Here is a 20,989-nt window from a genome sequence, read left to right on the forward strand (position 1 = left end):
AACCCCCTGCTGTTATTAACCTGTGTCTCACCCCTGACTACAAAGCTCTGATGGTGTCTCAGGTAAAGGTCATGTTATAAGCTCAATAATGCAAGGCAAGGCTGATAAATGATCTTTGTTAAGGTAGTGTACTAAGCAGCTGTGAGGTTTACTGAACAGCCAGGCATGGTGGCTTAGAACCTGTGATCCTGGCAATTGGAAGGCAAGTCTGCTGTACATTGCAGGCCTAAACAGAACCTGGTCTCAAGGAAAGTTTCCTAGAGCTGGAGAGATGGCTCAGAGGTTAAGAGCACTGGCTGTTCTTCCAGAGGTCCTGAGTTCAGTTCCCAGTAACCACTCAGTAGCTCACAACCAGCTATAGTGAGATATGGTGCCCTCTTCTGGTGTGCAGGCAAACATGCAGACAGAACACTGTATACATAAAAAAAAAAAAAGCTTTCTAAGCCAAAGTTCCTCTAATTGTCAACAAGTTTATATGTTTATTATATTTCACAGCTTAGCATATCTTGTTGGACACCTTTTTTTTTCTTTTTTCTTTTTTTGAGACAGGGTTTCTCTGTAGCTTTAGAGCCTGTTCTGGAACTAGCTCTGTAAACCAAGCTGGCTTCAAACTCAAAGAGATCCACCTGCCTCTGTCTCCCGAGTGCTGAGATTAAAGGTGTGTGCTACTAATGGCCGGCTTGAACACCATTTTAAAATTACATTATACATCATAAATCTTGTATCTATGTATCTTCCCACCACCACAAAATTGATTTACAAAATACACAGTTTCTAAAAGACTTCCCACCTTCTAGTATGAATAAGACTCCAGTTTTTCAGTAACACTCTTGAAGCACATGGTACAGTAAGAGCTTACCTGGACTACCAGTATCTGCCATTTTGCACAAGCTCAGTTCATAGATTCCAGTAACTCGGTTGCTATTTAAAGATAAAGCAGAGCAACTGCTGAGTGTCTTGTAGCACGGGAGTAAGGAAACCTAGATTTGTTCACTCAAGGGTACAGTTCCACACTCAGAAACACACACTTCTCTTTTCACTTCATTAACATGTGTGTGCATGCGTGTGCGTGTGTGTGCATGTGTGTTCAAGTGTGTCTGCATGTGTGAGTGTGTGTGCTGTATGTGTGGTGTGTGTGTGGTGCACATGTGTGTGTGCATGTATGTTCAAGGGTGTGTGTGCATGCGTGAGTGTGTGTGCTGTGTGTAGTGTGTGTGTATGTATGTGGAGTGTGTAGTGTGTGTGTGGTGGTGTGTGTGTGTGGTGCACTCATGTGTGTGCATGTGTGTTCAAGTATATGTGTGCATGTGTGGTGTGTGATGTGTGTGTGGTATGTGTGTAGTGTGTGTGTGGTTTGTATGTGTGTATGTGTGTGTGGTGTGTATATGTGTGTGTGGTATTGTGTGGTGTGTGTGCATGTGTGAGTGTATGTGTAGTGTGTGTGGTGTTGTGTGGTGTGTGTGTATGTGTGTGTGTGGTGTGTGTGTAGTGTGTGTGGTGTGTGTAGTGTTGTGTGGTGTTGTGTGATGTGTGTGGTATGTGTGTAGTGTGTGTATGTATGTGTGTGTGTTGTGTGTGTTGTGTGTATGTGTGTGTGTGGTATGTGTAGTGTGTGTGGTGTTGTGTGGTGTATGTATATGTAGTGTGTGTGGTGTTGTGTGGTGTGTGTGTATGTGTGTGTGTGATGTATGTGGTGTGTGTGTAGTGTGTGTGGTGTGTGTAGTGTTGTATGGTGTTGTGTGATGTGTGTGGTATGTGTGTAGTGTGTGTATGTATGTGTGTGTGGTGTGTGTGGTGTGTGTGTGGTGTGTGTGTGGTGTGTGTGTTGTGTGTAGTGTGTGTGGTGGTGTGTGGTGTGTGTGTATGTGTGTGTGGTGTGTGTAGTATGTGTGTGTGGTGTTGTGTGGTGTGTGTATGTGTGTATGTGTGTGTGGTGTGTGTGTATGTGGTGCTGTGTGGTGTGTGTGTGATGTGTGTGTGGTGATGTGTGATGTGTGTGTGGTATGTGTATGTGTGTGTGTGGTATGTGTGTATGTGTGATGTGTGTGTGTATGTGTGGTGGTGTGCTGTGTGTGGTATAGGTTGAAGGAAAGCTTGGGGAATCAGTCCTCTGCTGCCATCATGTGGGTTCTGGGGCTCAGACTCAGGTTTCAGGCTTGATGGCAGGCCCCTCTGCTCATTAGCCACCTTTCTGGTCCTAGCTAAAACACTGCTTGTTTTTATCAGTAACTGTTTGTCTGTTTAGTTATCTTCTCTTAAGAGAAGCTTATTTTCATTTTAATTCTTTGACCACTATTATTTCAATAGGATGAATAGACTAGGATAAACTAGAAAATTTACAGCATAAATGAGAAAAGGAAAAAACTTTCTTGACACAAGGGGAAAGCAGGAAAATGTCTGACTGGGATGGAATGATCAACAATTCTGGACACTGAACAGGAAGAGTAAGCTGGGTGGTGATATTCATGTATCCATGCCATATATTCTCAAATGTACTTGTATGCCTTAAATATGTACAATAACTCCACATTCTCCTTCCCTTCATCAGCTCACACATCCACTAACATTGTACTGCATGTCATATGTGAGTCATTGCATCTCAGGACTCAGTTATTCAGATGGTTTAAAGTTGATTAATTGGCAACAGCAGATGGGGTATTCTAAGGGCTGCCGTTTCTGTTGCACTGGGCAAAAACTTGGAAAATGAACTTGTTTAAAAAACTCACGAGTCTGGTGACTTTGAGTAACCACTACCAAAGAGGCTGCGAAGAGAACGTGGCGGTGAGATCTTGGCGTCTCGGGAATAAAAGACCATGCACACATCCTTGGTGATGACAGCTGGCTGGATGCAATGATCCAACTGCAAACAGACAAGGTAAGGTGCTGACTGAATGCAGGCAGAGCACCTGTGATGAGAGGCTGTACAGTACATTTGGAAAGCTGGGTACAGCTGTGGAGATAGGCAGGCCTCTGCTTTACCACTCATCAGACAGTAATGGAAGGCCAGGTGCACTCATGATGAGCACATTTATTTTCCATTGATGGAAAATGCTATCATTTCACGCTGTGTAAAAATGAGGAAACTGGGACACGGAGAGAGTTTATCCAGGGACATTAGAGCAGTAAGTGACAGCACAAAGATTAGAACTCAGGCTGGGATCAGGCACGGTGGTGCATGCCTGTAATCCCAGTACCTGGGAAGTGGACACAGGAGAACCAGTCACCCTCAGCCACATGGTAAGTTTGAGACAAGTCTTGAATACATGAGCCTCTGTCTCAAAACATAAAATTAACAACAGAAGAACTCAGGCTTATTCCAAAACTTAGAACTATTCATTTCTGTTACTTCCAGGAAAGCATGGTATAAAACTGTCTAACTGTTGATGGGTTCTGGAACCTTAGGTAATCAAAACAGTTATCTTTTACCTAAATAGAGCACTGGAACAGAATCTGAAACAATCAGAACCGTTACCAAAGTATAATCAAATAAACAATTTAAGGATATGGAGAGAAAATGATAAAAAATAAGTTGAATTTTTGCCGACCACCCTCTGTCACTATCCATTTCTCAGGGCCTGCTCAAGTTCTGGTCCCTTACCTCTAGATACGCAGATAAGGTCATGTAGATCTTTTCTCCGTAAGGTGTCACTCGGTTGAGAAGGAGGGAGTTATGTAGGGAACTGTCCCATACAGCCTCAAAACGGTAGAAGGTCCTGGAGGCAGAAAGACAGGGTCAACCCAAAGTAGCTGACACTACAGCAGCAGAGGGACTGCTATAAACAGGAAGGCAGTGACAGCACTGCCAGGCTGGCGGCACGTGGCTGGCGGCGCATGGCTGCAGTCCCAACACTCACACAGCGTCAGCACGGCTCAGTTTGAGACTAGCTTGGTCTAAATACCAAGGTCCGGGCTGTCCGGGGCATAGCACAAGAGCTCTCAGGCGGCACGGAGCTCACCCAGCTCACACGAGTGTTTCCCTGTTCCCTGCAGCCGTGCTCTCCCTTACACCTTTCCAAGTGGTGGCTCGCTCCCCAGTCCTCCTGCCTACATTTCCAAGGACAGTCAACAGGCGCATCTCTGTCTAAGCACTCCCCATGCGGCTTCCTCCAGAAAACATGAGCAGAGAACTTTCTGACAGGGAGTTCCCTCACCACACCCCTCACCACACCTCATCTTTCCAGTGCGCAGGCTGAGGTGTGGCCAGTCCCCTGTGAGCGGATCTTACTCAGTTCTTTTATAGAATGTGACTGTTTCTCAATGTTGAGTTTTGGAGGCAATAAATGTGGGTCAAGAAACTTCTCTGTACAGACTCAGAAGGCATCCAGAGAGCAATGATTAGTGAGATGGTCATCAAGTAACCCAAAGCGCAACAAGAATGCCAACAGGGGAGGTTTTTATGGCTTACACATACAGCAGAAAACCTTTATGCACCCAAATTCCTGTTTAAAGTAAAATCTTTATTTCCATTTGGTTTAAGAAAAACTCACACAGCAAAAGAACTCTACCATGCTGACAGCTGCTCTTTGATTCTGTTCCTACTAGTCAGGTGTCTGGAATGGGACTACTAGTCACACTGCCAGAGCTGGGGACACGTGTGCTAGAGGAAATACAGGTGCTATGACAGACACTTCTATCACTTTACCTGTCCTCAGTCCCAAGCCCTCACTGAGCTCTACCCAGGCCACTCCTGAGACCTCCAGGCTGATTTCTTCCAATTGAGGCAATGTTTGTAGCTACGTAGGAAAGTCTTTTCACACTTCAAGTTAAGACTTCACTTAATCTAAAGCAAAAATGTTATTGCATAAACCTGGCTAAGACAACCTGGCTAAGACAAGGGGGAATTTTGTTTCTAATTAAAAAAAAAAATCTTTATTTATTTTGAGACAGTGTCTCACTATTTAGGGCTAGGTAGCTTGGAATCTATACAGACCAGGTTAGTCTCAAACTTATGGAGCTCTGCCTGCCTGTGCCTCCTCGGTGCTGTGCTATCAAGTGTGGTAACACCTTCTTACATTATGGTTACACTTCATGCTCTGTGTGTGTGTGTGTGTGTGTGTGTGTGTGTGTGAGAGAGAGAGAGAGAGAGAGAGAGAGAGAGAGGGAGGGAGAGAGGCAGAGAGACAGAGACAAAGAGACAGAGAGAGAGAGACAGAGGAGAGTTGGGCGCTCTACTCTCCTGCCGATGACATACCCTGTTGAATTCACTTGGAGAATCTCTATCACTGGTGATATCCAGATTAAGATCTAAATTCATTATATTTATATACATCTGCCAAATAACAGTCTGGACCGCCTTTCACGTGGTGTTGGAACACAGTCTAGGAATAAAGCCGTGTGAGGAGAATTCTGAGTATTTGTGAGAAATACCCAAGAGAACAAGAGAAGACAGAATTGTCCTTGGGGTGTGTTTTTGTGTTCCTCACAGGGGTATTAGGTATAGTGAGTTTGCTTCAGCTACTCATTACAGCTGGCTATTGCTGTTTGTTTACTGGCCTCTATGGAAAGCATGGTTTGCCACGATGCAGCTTGTCTTGTAATTACACACTTTCCTCACGAGACTCCTCCTAACCCTCAGAAGATAAACTGATGCTCTGAATAAAGGTGGCTATAGCGTGAGACTTTAGTCCACCTCATTTTTTGGCTGCATTCTCCCAGGTTCTACCATCTTTAGTGTGGCAAACAATATATCATCATTTCCTTCAGTTTTCTTTCCTAAATCAAGTAAGAGAAATAGGGAAACACTTCACTATCAGGAATTTTTCTATTTCAAAAGGACTTTTTTTCCATTCCAAATTTTTTTCTATCCCCCAAAAGAAAAACATATTAAGACATACAGATAAAAAAGAAATGTTTAAAAATATATGAAGCCATATTCAGTGGCGCACACCTTTAACCCTGACACTCAGCAAACAGAGGCAGGAGGATCTCTGTGAGTTTAAGGCCAGCCTGGTCCATACTTCTTACAGACTCAACTACCCAAATAGCCAATTTGGTCTCTCTGTGTGTGGTGGGCACAGAACAAAACAAAGACAATGAGTGGGATCTTCGAAGCTACAGAGCAGGGACCCTCTCTCTAGCTTTGGAGAGAGGAGGGGATGGGGAGAGGGGGAGGGAGGAGGGAACGGACGTCAGAGAACAAAGCCTGAAGTTTCATGTGAAATGTGAACTATTTTATTTGGGGATGTAGAAAACGACAACCTGAAGATGTGCTGGAAATTTCATAAATGGGACGAGGAACTAATTTAAGCACTAAGTCATTGGAGAAGTTACACACAACACTGTACACACATCAGAACCTAAGGCACCAGTTCTTAGGTTGCAAAATAAGGCCTTGCTCTGTTCTAGGTTTACACAGGGAATAAGCCACTGAATCAAAACAGCAAACAAAGCAACACAAGGCAGAGAGTATTCTGGTAACTAGAGTCTCTATGTGCAAAAAAAGCAGCAGAAATACCTAGGAATATCCTTATCAAGAAAGAGCCTGCAAAAACAGAAAGGCTTTCATTAGTCTGGTGACCAAAAGACAAGGAGAGAGAAAACAAACATGTAGAAAGAAACACAGAAAAAATACTTAAAAAAGGCAAAATATGCTAACAAGAAAACTGAATTCTACTGAACAAAAAAAAAAAAAAAAAAAAAAAAACAACAACAACAGAGAACTCTGAGACACAATCTGATGAAGGACTTACAGTAACATGGACCATTCTCCTGAGATTTGGTTAAGAAAAGGGATGATGTACATACAAGGGGATATGGAGATCAGATCTATTAATCCCCCACCACATGGGGAACCTGTCCTGGACTTGGTAAGAAACTGCTATTGAGCTAAGAGAAAAACAAGGCAATTGGTTAACACAAGTATAGATGTGGGAAGAAAAGGGAATCAAGATCTTATCAATTATTTTCTACTATCGTGTGTAGAGAAGTCCTCTAAGACACACGTATGGTACCACCAATCTGCAAGCTATGCATTCAGTTTAAACTCTAGCCCTAGAACATGCGCCCTCTTAGTCAAACTCACTTAGCAACTCCCCATACCAATTTAGGAGCCCGTAGTGGTTAAAACCGTGTCAACTTGACAGGCCTAGAATTGTTAGCTCTGTGGGCATGTGTGTAAGGGCTTGTCTACATTAGTTAACTGAGGAGGGATAGGTCTCCCTGAAGGAGAGCTGTGCCATTCCATGGCTGGGGTTCCAGTCTGAACTGAAGGAGAAAGTGAGCCGAGCCGAGCGCTGTCCCTCACTCTGTGACCAGCCACTCAGGCTCCTGCTGCCCCACCGCGACACACCACACTCCTTCCTTAAACTGCTTTCCTAGGTGTTTTGTCACAGCAACAAGGCAAGTAGCTACCACAGCTCTCAAACTCCCTACAAGGTAAACGTCTGATTATTCCAAACTAGACAGGTGTCTCATATTAAACATCTGAATATTCCAAACTAGACAGGTGTCTCATATTAAACATCTGAATATTCCAAACTAGACAGGTGTCTCATATGCCTAGGACACTGGAACTGAAGGTACAGACAGTTCAGAGTGGCTCTGTGGGTCTGAGAACCCAGTCTGAGTCCTCTGGAAGAGCAGTCAGTGTTATTCACTGCTGAGTTATCTCTCCATCCCTCTTAAATCTCCTTATGCCAGCTGCATTTATTATTATAATAGTTTAAATTTAATTAAACATTAGACATGTCAATCAAATATGAAGCTAAAAAGAACTTTCTGTGAAGACCAATTTAAATGATTTTTTTTCTAATGTGAAAATTTTGAATTATTTAGGTGAGTTTTTTTTCCTTTTGAGACAGGCTTTCATTACGTAGCCCACAATGGTCTCCCAGTTTACATGCTCTAACCCACTTCTCCTCAGCTTCCTGTCCTGACAGGAAAATTACATTATCCATTATGAGTGTGATTTTTTACAAGAAAGAATCAGAATCCCAACAAATGACTCCATAACTAAATAAAAGACTTTGACCTATAGCAAGAGCTTGCCAACGAATACACAAAGCTTCAGCTGACACAGAATGTTCTGGCTGGCGAGACAGCCTGCCCCTAAGCATCATGACCCGAGTTCACTTCCCAGGGCTCACAGGATGGAAGGGAGGAAAGTGACTCAAGCGAGCTGTCCCTGACTTCCCTGTGTGCACACCCTCACACACGTGCACACAGTAAAGTATAAGAGAAAAAGCTGGGGGTGTAGAGCTTTCATTTAGTACACATTCCTAAACTTCGCTTGTGTGTGTGTATGTATGTGTGGGGGAGGAAGTTCAGAAATAGGGTTTTTCTGCTGTCCAAGAACTCACTCTGTAGACGTGGCTGCCCTGGAACTCACAGAGATCTGCCTGCCTCTGCCTCTGCCTCCCGAGTGCTGGGATTAAAGACGTGCACCACCAACTTGAACTTCTATTATACAAGGTTAGCTGCTTTAATGAAGCTGAATTCATTTCATATAGCGCCTGACCTGCTGCTGCCTTGGGCCTGAGGACTTTTCAAGGTGACCCTCAGCACAAATAAACACCATCTACTCAGCAATCAAAGGAAATTTAACCCATTTTTCAAAGTCTCAATGCTGTAGTGCTGAACGCCAGCTGAACACTGGCTAAAAATGCTTGGCAGGAGAGGAAGTCATGTGGTGGCTCTGCTGACTTCAGAGACAGGGTGTTGTTTATGGCCTGCCCAGGAAGAGGTGATGTTACCCTCTCCCCAGACACAACACTCCTTCAAACCTACTCCTTCCTTTCCACAGGCCTTGCCTATTCTCCTTATATGCAGAAAAGCAATTCACAAGTTTTTTTTTTCTTTTCCTATGCAAAACTGTAACATAAGGAAAAATTAATTATGGCCCAACTTTTCATTCTGTTTCTGCCTCTTGTCTTATCCCCACCCCCTTTCCAACACAGAGATGAGCAAGTTTTTCAGGAAGAAAGCAGCAGAGAGAATTAATTCCACACAGCGCAGGCAGTGTTCTCAGAGCACAGTGGATGTGCATGGGTTCCTGGTTCCCAGCCCTGGTAATTTAAGGAGGTGGACTATCTGAGACAATAATCTCCCCTTTCTCCTGGCCCAGGTAGGTTAGATGTCCCAGAGAATTAGCTCCAGGCTGATATGGAAAGGTAAGGTTGGCTATAGCTTTCTGCTCTGCTTATCACACCTGAATATGTAAAAGGAAATTTATAGAGAATCTAGTTTAAAGTTAAAAGTAAAACCCATTACTGATAGGAGCCAATGTTATAAATAATAATTCATATTAAATCATCAACTTTAGGGCCAGGTGGTGATGGTGTGAGCCTTTAATCCCAGCACTTGGGAGGCAGAGGCAGGCAGGTCTCTGAGTTAGAGGCCAGCCTGGTCTACAATGTGAGTTCCAAGGCAGCTGGGGCAACACAAAGAAACCCTGTCTCAAACAACAACAACAACAACAACAACAAAAAAAAAAAAAAAAAAAAAAAAAAAAAAAAAGGAAGGAGGGAGAGAGGAAGAAAATGGAAAATGAGAAACAAAAACTAAACACACATCTCTAATTCTTTTTCTTTCTTTTTAGGCAGCAGGTTGGATAAAGAGAGAAACAGATTTTTATTTTAAGATTTACTTTTTATACTTTTTAGTATTTTAAATTATGTATGTGTATGTGCATATTAGTACAAATATTCACAGAAGCCAGAGGCACTGGATCTCCCTGGAGCTGGAATATAGGCTGTTCTAGAGTCTTGTGATATGAAGGCTGGGAACTGAACTTGGGTCCTCTGCAAGAACAGTAAGCACTCTTAACCACTGAGTCATCTTTCCAGCTCTGAAAACAGAATTTAAAATTTTTTATTTTCATTAACTAATTAGAGACAAGGTGTTATGGAGCTAGCTTTGTAGACCAGGCTGGCCTTGAACTCAAAGAGACCCTGTAGTCTTTGACTCTCAGAACTGGGATTAAAGGTGCACACTACCCTGCCTAGTCTCTACAACAGAATTTTTGAGCTAAGAAGGGAATTTCTTTCCTCATCTGCACCAGGGATCCTTAGAAATAGGGAATTTAATGTAAGGCCATCAAGAACACAGGGCTGACACTTCTGTGTCGCAGGGTATCGATCCTACCTGCTGGAGTTGTGGGAGGACTTCAGAGACTTAGCAGAGATGATGTTTAGGGAAAGGATAGCATCAACTGCAGCTTCATCTACCTCAGGTTTATTCCTAATCCGACCTAAAAGAAGGGATAAAAAAACCAAGAAGTGAGCATATTAAAAACAAGACATCATTTTATTAAATCAAAAGGTCTGGCGGCACAGGTCTATAATCTTAGCAGAAGGATCACAAGTTCAAGGCCAGCCTGGACAATTTAGTGACTTCCTGTCTTTAAAATAAAGTATAAGGAGATAGCTTACTGGTACCACACATGCAAGACCCTAGATTCAATCTTTGGTACCATATCTCAGTGGAAGAATATTTGCCTCTCTCTTGCTCTGTCTGTCTCTGTCTCTTTCTCACACACACACTTTATTCCCTTTCCTTCCTCCCTCCTTCCCCCCTCTCCCCTCCCTTCCCCCTTCCTCTCTCCCTTCCTTTATTTCTTTTTGAGACAGAATTGCTCTGTGTAGCTCCAGTTGTCCTAGAACATGCTCTATAGAAATCTGCCTGTTTCTTCCTCCCCAGTGCTGGAATTAAAGGCCTTGCCACCACTGCCCAGCCACACACACTTTTCAATCTCTGTAATTAGGTGCTTAGAGATTATTTGTATAAGTGCAGGATCCTACATGATTTCCCAAGGTTGTCTCATTTTGTTTTTCTATGCCAGGATGGAGGCCAGAGCTTTGCATATGTTTGGTAAGGACACTACCACTGAACAATAGCATTGGTTTATCTAATTATTTTATACCCAATTAACTGCACATTCAGAATGAGCAGAGATTTCTTCATGATCTTCTCATATCCTCTAGCTCAGATCCACACTGACAGTTAAAAGTAGGGTAGCATAGTAATGGGAACTAAGGAAAGGAGTTTCTTCCTTCCTTTCCTTTCCTTCCTTCTTTCCTTCCTTCCTTCCCTTTCCTTCCTTTCTTTTCCTTCTTTCCTTTCCTTTTCTTTCCTTTTCTTCCTTCCTTCTTTCCTTCCTTCCCTTCCCTTCCCTTTCCTTCCTTTCCTTTCCTTTCCTTTCTGCAGCAGAGGGGACTGAACTCAGAAACATGCATCTATTAGGCAATCACTCTACTCCTAAGCCACAACCCCAGCAATCAAGAGAACTTGACTGACACTCTACTCTGTGTTCTCCACATTTCTACACCTCTCCTGCACTCAACACAGAATGATGACATTCTAGAGGGTCAGGCTGTCCTCAGCTGATGGATATACTCACCTACCACCAGTTCACGAACGTCTTTCCAGTGGAGCTCACTGCCCTTCTCATGGATAATAGTCACTGTGATCCGTCGCTGGATGCCCTAGAACAAGATTACAATTTTGAAGAATGTGTTAGAAGCTGAAAAAGGCAGCTGGTGACCTGGTTTTAAGAGATGCCTTGTGAGGCAGTGTTTCACACTTCTAACCACAGCATGAAGGTTGAGACAAGAGGAATTCATGCATCCTGGGAGAGAGCCAGAGAAACACAGAGAGACAGGGGTGGGGGTGGGACAGACATACAGACAGATACACACACAGAGGTGGGGGAGGCATAGACAGACCAGCAGAATGATTGATTGAGACCCTGTAATATGTTCTAGGGCAGTGGGTCTCAATTTGTGGGTCTTGACCCCATTGTGGGTTGCATATCAGGTATCCTGACATCAGATATTTATAGTAAGTTCAAAACTAGCAAAATTATAGTTATGAAGTAGCAACAAAAATAATTTTATGGTTGAGGGTCACCACAAATGAGGACTGTATTAAAAGGTCATAGCATTAGGAAGGCTGAGAGGCACTGCTCTAGGGTAGGAACTCCATACAACCTGGACAATAAGTTGTTTTGAGCACTGGTTAAATTTTTCTTTTTTTTTTTTTTTTTTTTTTTTTTTGGGGGGGGGGGCAGGGTTTCTTTGTGTAACAGCTCTGGCTATCCCGGAACTAACTTTCTAGATCAGGAAGGCTTTGAGCTAAGAGATCCACCTGCATTGCCTCCCAAGCGCTGTGATTCAAGGCTTGAGTTACTACCATGGTTGGCCTGGCTAATTTTTTTTTTTAAAAGATGGGATTGTGTTATGTAGCTCAAACTGGATAGGAACTTACTAAGAAAAAGAAGTCAAGACTGGCCTTGAATTCATAATCCTGCAGCCTTCACCTCCTAGATGCTAGAATTACAAAAGTGTAGTAGCATATAATTTTACCAAATGAGTAGCATCTATTTATAAAGTGTATTTTTAATCCATTCAAACTGTCATCATCTAGCTCCATGAAGAACTCCTGGCTGGGCTGGGTGGCAAATGCCTGTAGTCCTAGTACTTGGAAGGTTGTGGCAGAGGATCTCTAAGTTTAAGGACCTGGTGTTGTAGAATATTTTTGTACACGGGAAGATTTGGCACTCAGATTGGTTTAAGAGAAAGCTGAATGGCCAATAGCTGGGCAGGATTTTCAGGGCTGAGAAGATGCTGGGAAGAAGGGTGGAGATGCAGAGAGATGCCAAGGGACTCAGAGGAAGCAGCATGGGCAGTACACAGTAAAGGTGGCTGAGCCACGTAAAAGAAGGAAGAGTGAAAGAAATGGGTTGATTTAAGTTATAAAAGCTATTTGAAAACAAGCCTAAGATATAGACCAAGCTTTCTGTTGCTGCTGTTTCTCTGTAGCTTTAGAGCCTGTCCTGGAACTCGGTCTACAGACCAGTCTGGCTTCAAACTCACGGAGATTTGCCTGCCTCTGCCTCACAAGTACTGGGATTAAAAACACCACTGCTCTACTGAGCTTTTATAATTAATAAATCTCTGTGTCATTACTGGGGAGCCAGTGTTCCCAATGAAAAACTACGCCTACAAATGGCATCTCATGTCTGGCCATGTATATCCACATAAGACCTGAGAAAGCTTTAAAAGAGGTTTTAAACACACAGAAATGGAGCCAAATGCAGCTTCCTAGTCTTGTATTTCTCATGTTGGCTGCATTTCAGAGACACATTTCCCAGCTCTGCCTGTATCCTTTAGTCGCCAGTGTGCCATGAGTAAGCTACATGGCAGGTTTAAGGTTTTGCTCATGCATATCCAGATTGGGGGGGAAAAACTATAAAAAGGTTACAGTGTATGTAGCAATATGTACAGGCTTAAGAAAAAAGATGAGTAATCATAAAAAAATAGTTTGAAGGCCAGGTGGTGGTGGGGCATGTCTTTAGTCCCAGCACTCTGGAGGCAGAGGCAGGAGGATCTTCATGAGTTTGACACCATCCTGGTCTATAAGAGCTAGTTCTAGGACAAATTCCAAAGCTACACAGGGAAACTCTGCCTCGAAAAACCAAAAAAAAAAAAAAAAGTTTAAAAATAATAAAGTCATTAAAGACAAAGTAATAAGCCATGTAAGGGTGGAAAATATACAGGGAGTCTGGATCTTACATGGTGTTTTATTAATGTTTGAATTTTTAAATGCTAATTTACAAAAATAACAGCTACTGAAAGACATTGAATTATGAAAACTGCTAAATTAAACAAACCTATATGCTTTAAAAATGTCTTCACTTCAAAATGGAAGTCTGACAATGTTTTGTGGTGGGGGAGAGGTTATGCTTTTGTTTCCACTAAAAACTGAAAGGCTGTGGATTCCTTTTAGATTGATAGAGATAAGATTTGACAGGGGGCGACCTCCTGAGTATCCTGGCTATAGACATGGGAGAAGCCAAAAAAGAATACAGGACAGGTGACATGTAAGCTGATGTCTTGACATGGGAACAGCTCTGAGGTGAGATGACACATGATAAATACTGTTGGCTACATGGAGTCCTCATGACTTATTACATGCCATCCTTTCATATGGCATGGATAGAGATTTATATTACAATCTGACTATATAGTCCAAACTGATTTAGAAAGATGACAGATGCCTTTTACCTGCACAAACATAAAACAAACAAACAAAAAATCACATTTAACTGATGTGTGCATAGTGCATATTCCATACTTGTGTTAATGCAGATATGTATGTTACCTTTGAAAGTTTATGTTTTTTAGAGCAAGGGGAACCGGACACCAATGAAAACAGGTGTCCCAGGAGATCCCGCCTTTCAGAGAGCCTCTGTGCTGTTTGCTCAGAGTTCTGTTTCCAGAGCAGCTTTGAGGCTGTTGGCCAAGACTACTCTAGGCACAGACTACTCTAGCCAGGACTTCAGATAAGCCTTAACACTTTTCCATTGTACAGAGACTGAACAACAACCAATAGAGCTAACTCTCTCAAGATCTAACCATTATCCCAAGTTTCCCAGGGTCTCCTAAAGATGCCAGCACCCCCTGTGGTGATACAGTATTTATGATTTAATAAAACTTGCCTGAGAGTACAGAAAGCAAAGTCAGTCACAGAGCCAGGCAGTGGTGGCACACACCTTTAATCCCAGAAGCCATAATAAAAAGCCACAGAGCTAGGCAGTGGTGGCACATACCTTTAATCCCCAGACTCTGTTAATTCAAGGCCATACTGAGCTACATGAAATTGATCTAGTCCGAAAGAGAAACAGCTCACACTCGGGTGATCTCAGCACTTAGGATCACATGCCTTTAATCCCAGGATTTGAGAAGTATGAAAGGAAGAAGCAAAGGCAGTCTTTGAGATTTATTCTCCAGCCACACTGAGGGCAGGACAGCCCTTTCAGCCTGAGGCAGAGAATAGAGCAAATGACCAGCTGCTCTGCTTTACTGATCTTCTGCTTGAAGCTTGAACCTCAATCAGTCTCCAGGTGCTTATTATTCATGTTATACCCTGAGAACAGGAAGCAGTCTAGAGATCATGACGCTCACATACCTGGGAGGGGGAGGGGGATGGTTTTTGGCCATTGGATGGGTTGTAAATGTTTGTCATTGTTCAGGATGGTTGGTTACAAATTGCTATTGGTCATGGTCAGGAAAAAAGCTAAACAAAAGAGTTAGCACCAGGGATCTCTTTCTGAAGAAAAAAAGGGGGATCTACTGTAGAAATGATGATATAAGAGGGTGGGCTGCTGAGTCTACTTTTGAACAACTATTAACCTCAAATATTTTACAATGGTATGGATTTTTATATATTGATACAAATTGAAGGCTATTTTTGTTATAGTGTATTTATGTTTCTATTCTTATTTAAGGTATTATGCCCATGAAGCTCATTTAAAAAGGTTATGTTAAGTTTCAGTCTGAAAGCTACTTAGGATCGAAAATAAGTGGTTTGTACTCATGTATAACTATCAAACTTAGTCATGTTAGGTATGTTTTCAAAGACATACAGAAATGTATTTTAGATAGGTGGTCTTCAAAGACCTACAGAATGACATTTAAAAAGTTTTAACAACATAAGGCTTTTCAAAACAGTGAAACTAGTCTTCTCCTGGCAGCATCAATTTACTTTTAAAAAGGATAATGGTGAATATCAAAGAGCCTCCATATGGAGTTTGCTTGCCTGCCTTCCTTCCTTCCTTCCTTCCTTCCTTCCTTCCTTCCTTCCTTCCTTCCTTCCTCCCTCCCTCTCTCCCTCCCTCCCTCCTTTCTTTCCTGAGACAGGGTTTCTCTATAGCTCTGGCTATCCTGGAACTCGCTCTGTATACTAGGATGGTCTGAAACTCACATAGATCAGCTTGTCTCTGCCTCCCAAGTACTGAGATTAAAAGCATGTATCAATATCACCTGGCTGGAGTTTGCTTTCTTTGTGGCAAAATCTAGCCATTTGGGCAAGAAACTGCCCTTGCATTGACTGCCGAAAATATGCTTTCCAAATTGAACAAGCAGGACACAGAAGAATGCAACTGTCAAACTTTGCCAAGACAGGGTAGGACAGTCCTTCAAAACCTCCTGCTTTATAGAAAAGTCTGACAGATTCTAGGCCTGTAGGTTGAAGATGGATGCCCCAGTGCTGCAGAGGAACCTTGGGTGACTGTCAGCTAGGCAGTCAGATGTCTGTTGTTTCTATAGGTATGGAAGTGGCTTGCACTGCACTTCCTGTTTACTCAGTAACATTATATCCTCTGGGGTCTTTGATGGCACTGAAGACTACATAGTCACAATTATAGTTTTCCATAGTTATAACAGAAGGCAAATTAGAGTACAGAACTTTGAGAAACTAAATAATGGGAGTATTTTCTCCAAATATGCTAAATACATGACATTGTAAATGTAATCCCTACCTGATAATCATTCTTATTGTTTATACTTTTACTATGTCAGAGATAAAACCTTTCTTCTTTATTTAGACAAAAAGGGGAAATGGTGTGGAATATCTTTTTGTGCCCCATGAAGATGTGTCACTCAGGTTGGCTTAATAAAAAGCTGAATGACCAATAGCTAGGTAGGATTTTTGGGGCAGAGAGGATGCTGAGTAGAAGAAGGTTTGAGATGCAGAGAGATGCCAGGAGACTCAAAGGAAGCTGCATGGGCAGTATACAGTAAAGGTAGCTGAGCCACATAAAAGAACATAGAATAAAAGAAAAAGGGTTAATTTAAGTTATAAGGGTGATTTAGAAAGAGGACTAAGCTATTGACCGAGCTTTTATAATTAATAGTAAGTCACCCTGTCATTATTGGGGATCCAGTAGTCTTGATGAAAAACTCACCTACAACCTGGGCTACACAATAAGACTTGTTACAAAACAAACAAACAAAACAAAACAAAACAAAAAAAAACAAAACAAACAAACAAACAAAAAAAACAGTGTTAAGGACATAGCTCAATAGTAAGAGTTCCTGCCTGGAATGCAAAGGGCTCTAGGTTTAATGGCCTTTACAGCCAAAATCAAAACAAAAGAAGCAAAAGCAAAACAAAATCCCTCATTCCCAGGTTATGGTGGCTCAAGCCTGCTAACCCAACAAACAGGAGGCTAAAGACTTGTCCTGTGAGTTGGAGGCCTTCCTGAAAGACAGAGTATGAATCTGTCTCAAATAAATTAATAAGACAAAAAGACTACTGGTAGTGAAACACAAAACTCCTAAACATTATGAAAAGTTTAAAAAATTCTACAGGGTAACACAAATAGTAGTAATTGAACTTAAAAGTTTTTTATACATTGTTACAATGTATTTTGACTACAGAATCCACCACTACCTCCCTCCAACTCTTCCTAATGCTCCCAACTGTCACCTTCCCAGATTCACACCCTCCTTTCTTGTTATTAACACCCACAGTGCAACTAGTGCTGAGCCCATGAGTACAGGTGTGGGGCCTTCCACTACCTGTATCCACACGCCTAAGAAGACTGGCGCCTTCTGCAGCAACCGTCAACTGATGGTGATCTGTCAAAAATGTCGTGGCCCTCTAGGACCCTCCCCCAAACCCTTTTCCAAAATAGCTGTTCTGAAGTTTTTTATACATACATAGAGTATGTTCAGAAACAAAACCAAAAAATGGTATGACAACTGTTTTGGCTGTCATCTTGACTACATCTGGAAGTAACTAAAACCCCAAAATAGTTGGAGACACTTACGAGGGATTTTTGCTTAATTAAATAATTTGAAGTGAGATGATCCACTTCTAATCTGGATCTTTGAGATAGGAACATCCACCTTTAATCCAGATATTTTGGGGTGGGACCTTCTAATCTGGGCGACACCTTCTGCTGGAAACTTCTAGAAGGACAAGGAGGACAGAAGCCTTGTTCTTTGTCTGCTTGTCCTCGCCTCACTAGCAAGTCCATTCCTTCACTGACGGTAGAGCCTACTTCTTCAGGACTCCAGCATACACTGAAGACCAGATGAGACATCCAGCCTCAGGGATCAAACAACTACTGGATTTTTGGACCTTCTGTTCACAGGCAGCCATTATTGGATCAGCTGGACCACAGCCTGTAAGCCATTCTAATTAAAATATATATGTATGTATGTATACACACACACACACACACACACACACACACACACACACACAAATAAGTTGTTACTCTAGAAAACCCTAATATAAGTAGAAACAGTAATTAAAATTTTGTGTTCAATTCCCAGCCATTTTCTATCCTGTAAAAAAGGGGCAGGACAAAGCAAAAATGTCCTCCCACTTTACCCCCTTCAAATAGAGATGAAAAGTTGAGAATCTGTTCTTCTCTCTCAGACTTCAGTACCTGGTGCAGCAAAAATGTCCCCTGGCAGGGTAAGCCTGCTGTATGGTCAACCACAGCCGGAATATACCTGTAAGAGTAAAAACACAAAAGACAGAGGTCAAGGCTACTTCGCCTGCTAAGTCTTCCTGGGTTTCTGTAGCAAATGCTGGGGATCTTTGTTTTTCTACACTTGATCCCATGTGATCCCATGCAGGCACTTAACTACACAGCCACTTGTATCTGTTTGCATATATGTTTCTCAGCACATCTGCCTAACTGGAGGGCTAAGAACAGTGATTTTGTTTTGGGGAGGGGGGATGGTTCTATCTTTGTCCCTTGCATAGTAATTCAGTAAATAATGTATAACTGTTATAGAACTGAGTGGAAATGAGAAGCAGATAATTTCCAATTCTAAATAGTTTAAGCTCCAGAAAGCAATTAATTCAGTAGAACCCATCACTGTAGCTACTTCTTCATAATGTGAGCTAAGATAACATTGCAGATCTATTTATGGAAAGTCACATTCTTCAAAGTGACTGAAAGCTGAGGAGTTACAGAGCTACATTTAACACAGGGCAGTATGCACAGCAGACACTGACCAATGGTTCATGGTGCTCATCATCGATGATGGTGGCTTGCTGCATTACACACAGAGGAAGGCTACTCTGTGTTACTCCCCAACCTGAGTTAATGCATGTACCTGCCTCCTTCTTTCAGGAATAGGATCTCTTTTGTGTTCTCCCAAGGCATTTTACAAATAACTATAAACAATAACTACATTCATCATTTACTCTAACACAGCTCATAAAGACAGGGATGCCCATGTTCTTGTTACTTTAGGAGAGTGGCTCTTTTCTAGGGCGTATCTTTGGGATGCACAGCTGGAGAGAGGTGCTACTAACTTCTCACAGGTATAGCCCAAGGTGCTGCAAAACACCCTATAGTGCTACAGGGGAAAATAAAGTGGTCCCCTACAAAGGCAAGATTGAATTTGTTTTTCTTGTTTTGGTTTTTCTAGACAGGGCTTCACTGTGTAGTCCTGTAAACCAGGCTGGCCTTGGACTCACAGAGATCATCACCCCTGGCTGAGGTTGAAAATTTTAATCCAGAGAAATATCCAGAGGCCCCTACTGCCCTCACTGAGATTAGTACTCTAATATATATTATATTTATTTACTTATTTGTGTGTGTGTGTGTGTGTGTGTGTATGTGTGTGTGTGTGTGTGTGTGTGTGGTGTGACTGACCATGGCACATGTGTGACCATGTATGTCCCAGGGTCAAACTCAGACTGTCAGGCTGGTAGCACATGGCCATATCTGTTGAGCCATCTCATTAGTTCCCAGTAACCTCCATCTGAGCCTGAAGCACCGACCTTCACAGAACCACGCAGTCCTCTTTCCTTATAACCAAGTGCATTTGGTCTCCATCATATTGCTGTTGCTAATAAAAGTGTCAACAAATGTACTGGATGGCCACTAACATCTCATTTAGAGATAAATAGTACGGTACCAGAATTCAATACAAAAGAGGAATTTGACAAGATAATTACACGAGTCAAAACATGCTCAAAACGGTATCTCTTAACTCTGAAATACTTTATTTATTTAAAGAATTTACAGACTGGACTTACTCTCCTGTAGGCTCCAGTTCACTGATCTCAAACCAAACCAGAAGGTCGTACTTGCTCATGCTCTGCCCAAGGCTGGTTTTGTTCATGGTGTTTAACTTGGTGGCTGGAACTTTAAAAAAAGTTGTTATAACATGTCAAAAATTGTTCCAAGTTCACTCAGCAAAAGTTAGGCATCTTTTTTAAAAATTATTTATTTTTATTTTATGTACACTGGTGTTTTGCCTTCATGTCTTGTCTGTATGAGGAGTTACAGACAGTTGTGAGCCGCCATGTGGGTGCTGAGAATTTCTGAACCAGGTCCTCTGGAAGAGCAGCGGTGCTCTTAACCACTGAGCCATCAGCCCCAGCACAGGCATCTCTAATGTCATTTCAATGTGGAAGTTGCAGAGAAGGTTAAATACTACATGTGTCAGTGCCTCCCTGTGCAGAGCACAGGGAAATAAAGAGAAACCTGGTGACTGTTCTGGTATCATCTAGGCAAGCAAATCCTCAGTACATACTAAAGAAAGAGAAGAGGGGAGGGGAGGGAAGGAGAGGGGAGGGGAGGGAAGGAGAGGGGAGGGGAGGGAAGAGGTGTGGGTGTGAAAGTAGTTCAGTGTTAAAACACTTGTCTAACAGACACAAGGCCCACAGTTTGAACCCTAATACTACAAACAAAATCCAACTACTAGTTAAAAAATAAAAATAAAGAATATTATACATACAAAGAAGAATCAGGAGGGGTGGACATGTAGCTGAGTAGGGAGAATGCTTGCCTAGTATAGACAAGGCTTGGGGTTCTTTCCCTAGCACCCCATAAACTGGGTATGATGGTATATACATGTACAGGTACTCTGGAGATGAGACAGAAGGGTCAGAAGTTCAAGATCATTGTCAGCTATATAGCTAGTTCAGGGCCAGCCTGTTCTAGAGACCTTGTCTTGGGAAAGAGTGACAGAGACAGAGACACACAGAGAGAGAAATCAGGCACCCCATCCTCAAAGAGTCGGGGGTAAAAAGGTGTTCCCTACAGTCTCCCTGAGGGAGCTGTGATGTGATCTTGACAACATGCAGAGCTCTTCAGTAACCAGGGGAACACACAGAAATCTTAGTGTTTCATATATGGCGAATAAGGTTTTATGAAAAATGCCAAAAGTTGGTTCTACATCTAAGGCAGAGCTAGTTTAGCTACTAACCATATCGTCTGGGCACCCTTTCATTCTGG

General features: G+C 42.3%; 1 protein-coding gene across 15 annotated transcripts in view; it reads right to left on the reverse strand.

Annotated features, from left to right (window-relative positions):
* Kif1b (kinesin family member 1B) overlaps nucleotides 1-20,989 on the reverse strand; it is a 132,390-nt gene that overhangs the window by 7,670 nt on the left and 103,731 nt on the right. For 8 of the 15 annotated variants that reach the window (XM_051173993.1, XM_051173991.1, XM_051173994.1 and 5 more), the window contains 7 exons: nucleotides 19,786-19,894; nucleotides 18,176-18,242; nucleotides 11,336-11,420; nucleotides 10,081-10,186; nucleotides 3,599-3,713; nucleotides 2,727-2,860; nucleotides 860-921 (listed from right to left, as the gene is read on the reverse strand). In XM_051173993.1, the coding sequence (XP_051029950.1) occupies nucleotides 860-921; nucleotides 2,727-2,860; nucleotides 3,599-3,713; nucleotides 10,081-10,186; nucleotides 11,336-11,420; nucleotides 18,176-18,242; nucleotides 19,786-19,894 (678 nt within the window). Of the gene's footprint in view, nucleotides 1-859; nucleotides 922-2,726; nucleotides 2,861-3,598; nucleotides 3,714-6,454; nucleotides 6,482-10,080; nucleotides 10,187-11,335; nucleotides 11,421-18,175; nucleotides 18,243-19,785; nucleotides 19,895-20,989 lie in introns of all 15 variants that reach the window. The other 7 variants (XM_051173989.1, XM_051173982.1, XM_051173988.1 and 4 more) reach the window with 1 other exon arrangement.

The sequence above is a fragment of the Phodopus roborovskii genome, unplaced genomic scaffold (assembly GCF_943737965.1).
Source record: "Phodopus roborovskii unplaced genomic scaffold, PHOROB, whole genome shotgun sequence".
In the NCBI taxonomy this organism is placed as follows: domain Eukaryota; kingdom Metazoa; phylum Chordata; class Mammalia; order Rodentia; family Cricetidae; genus Phodopus; species Phodopus roborovskii.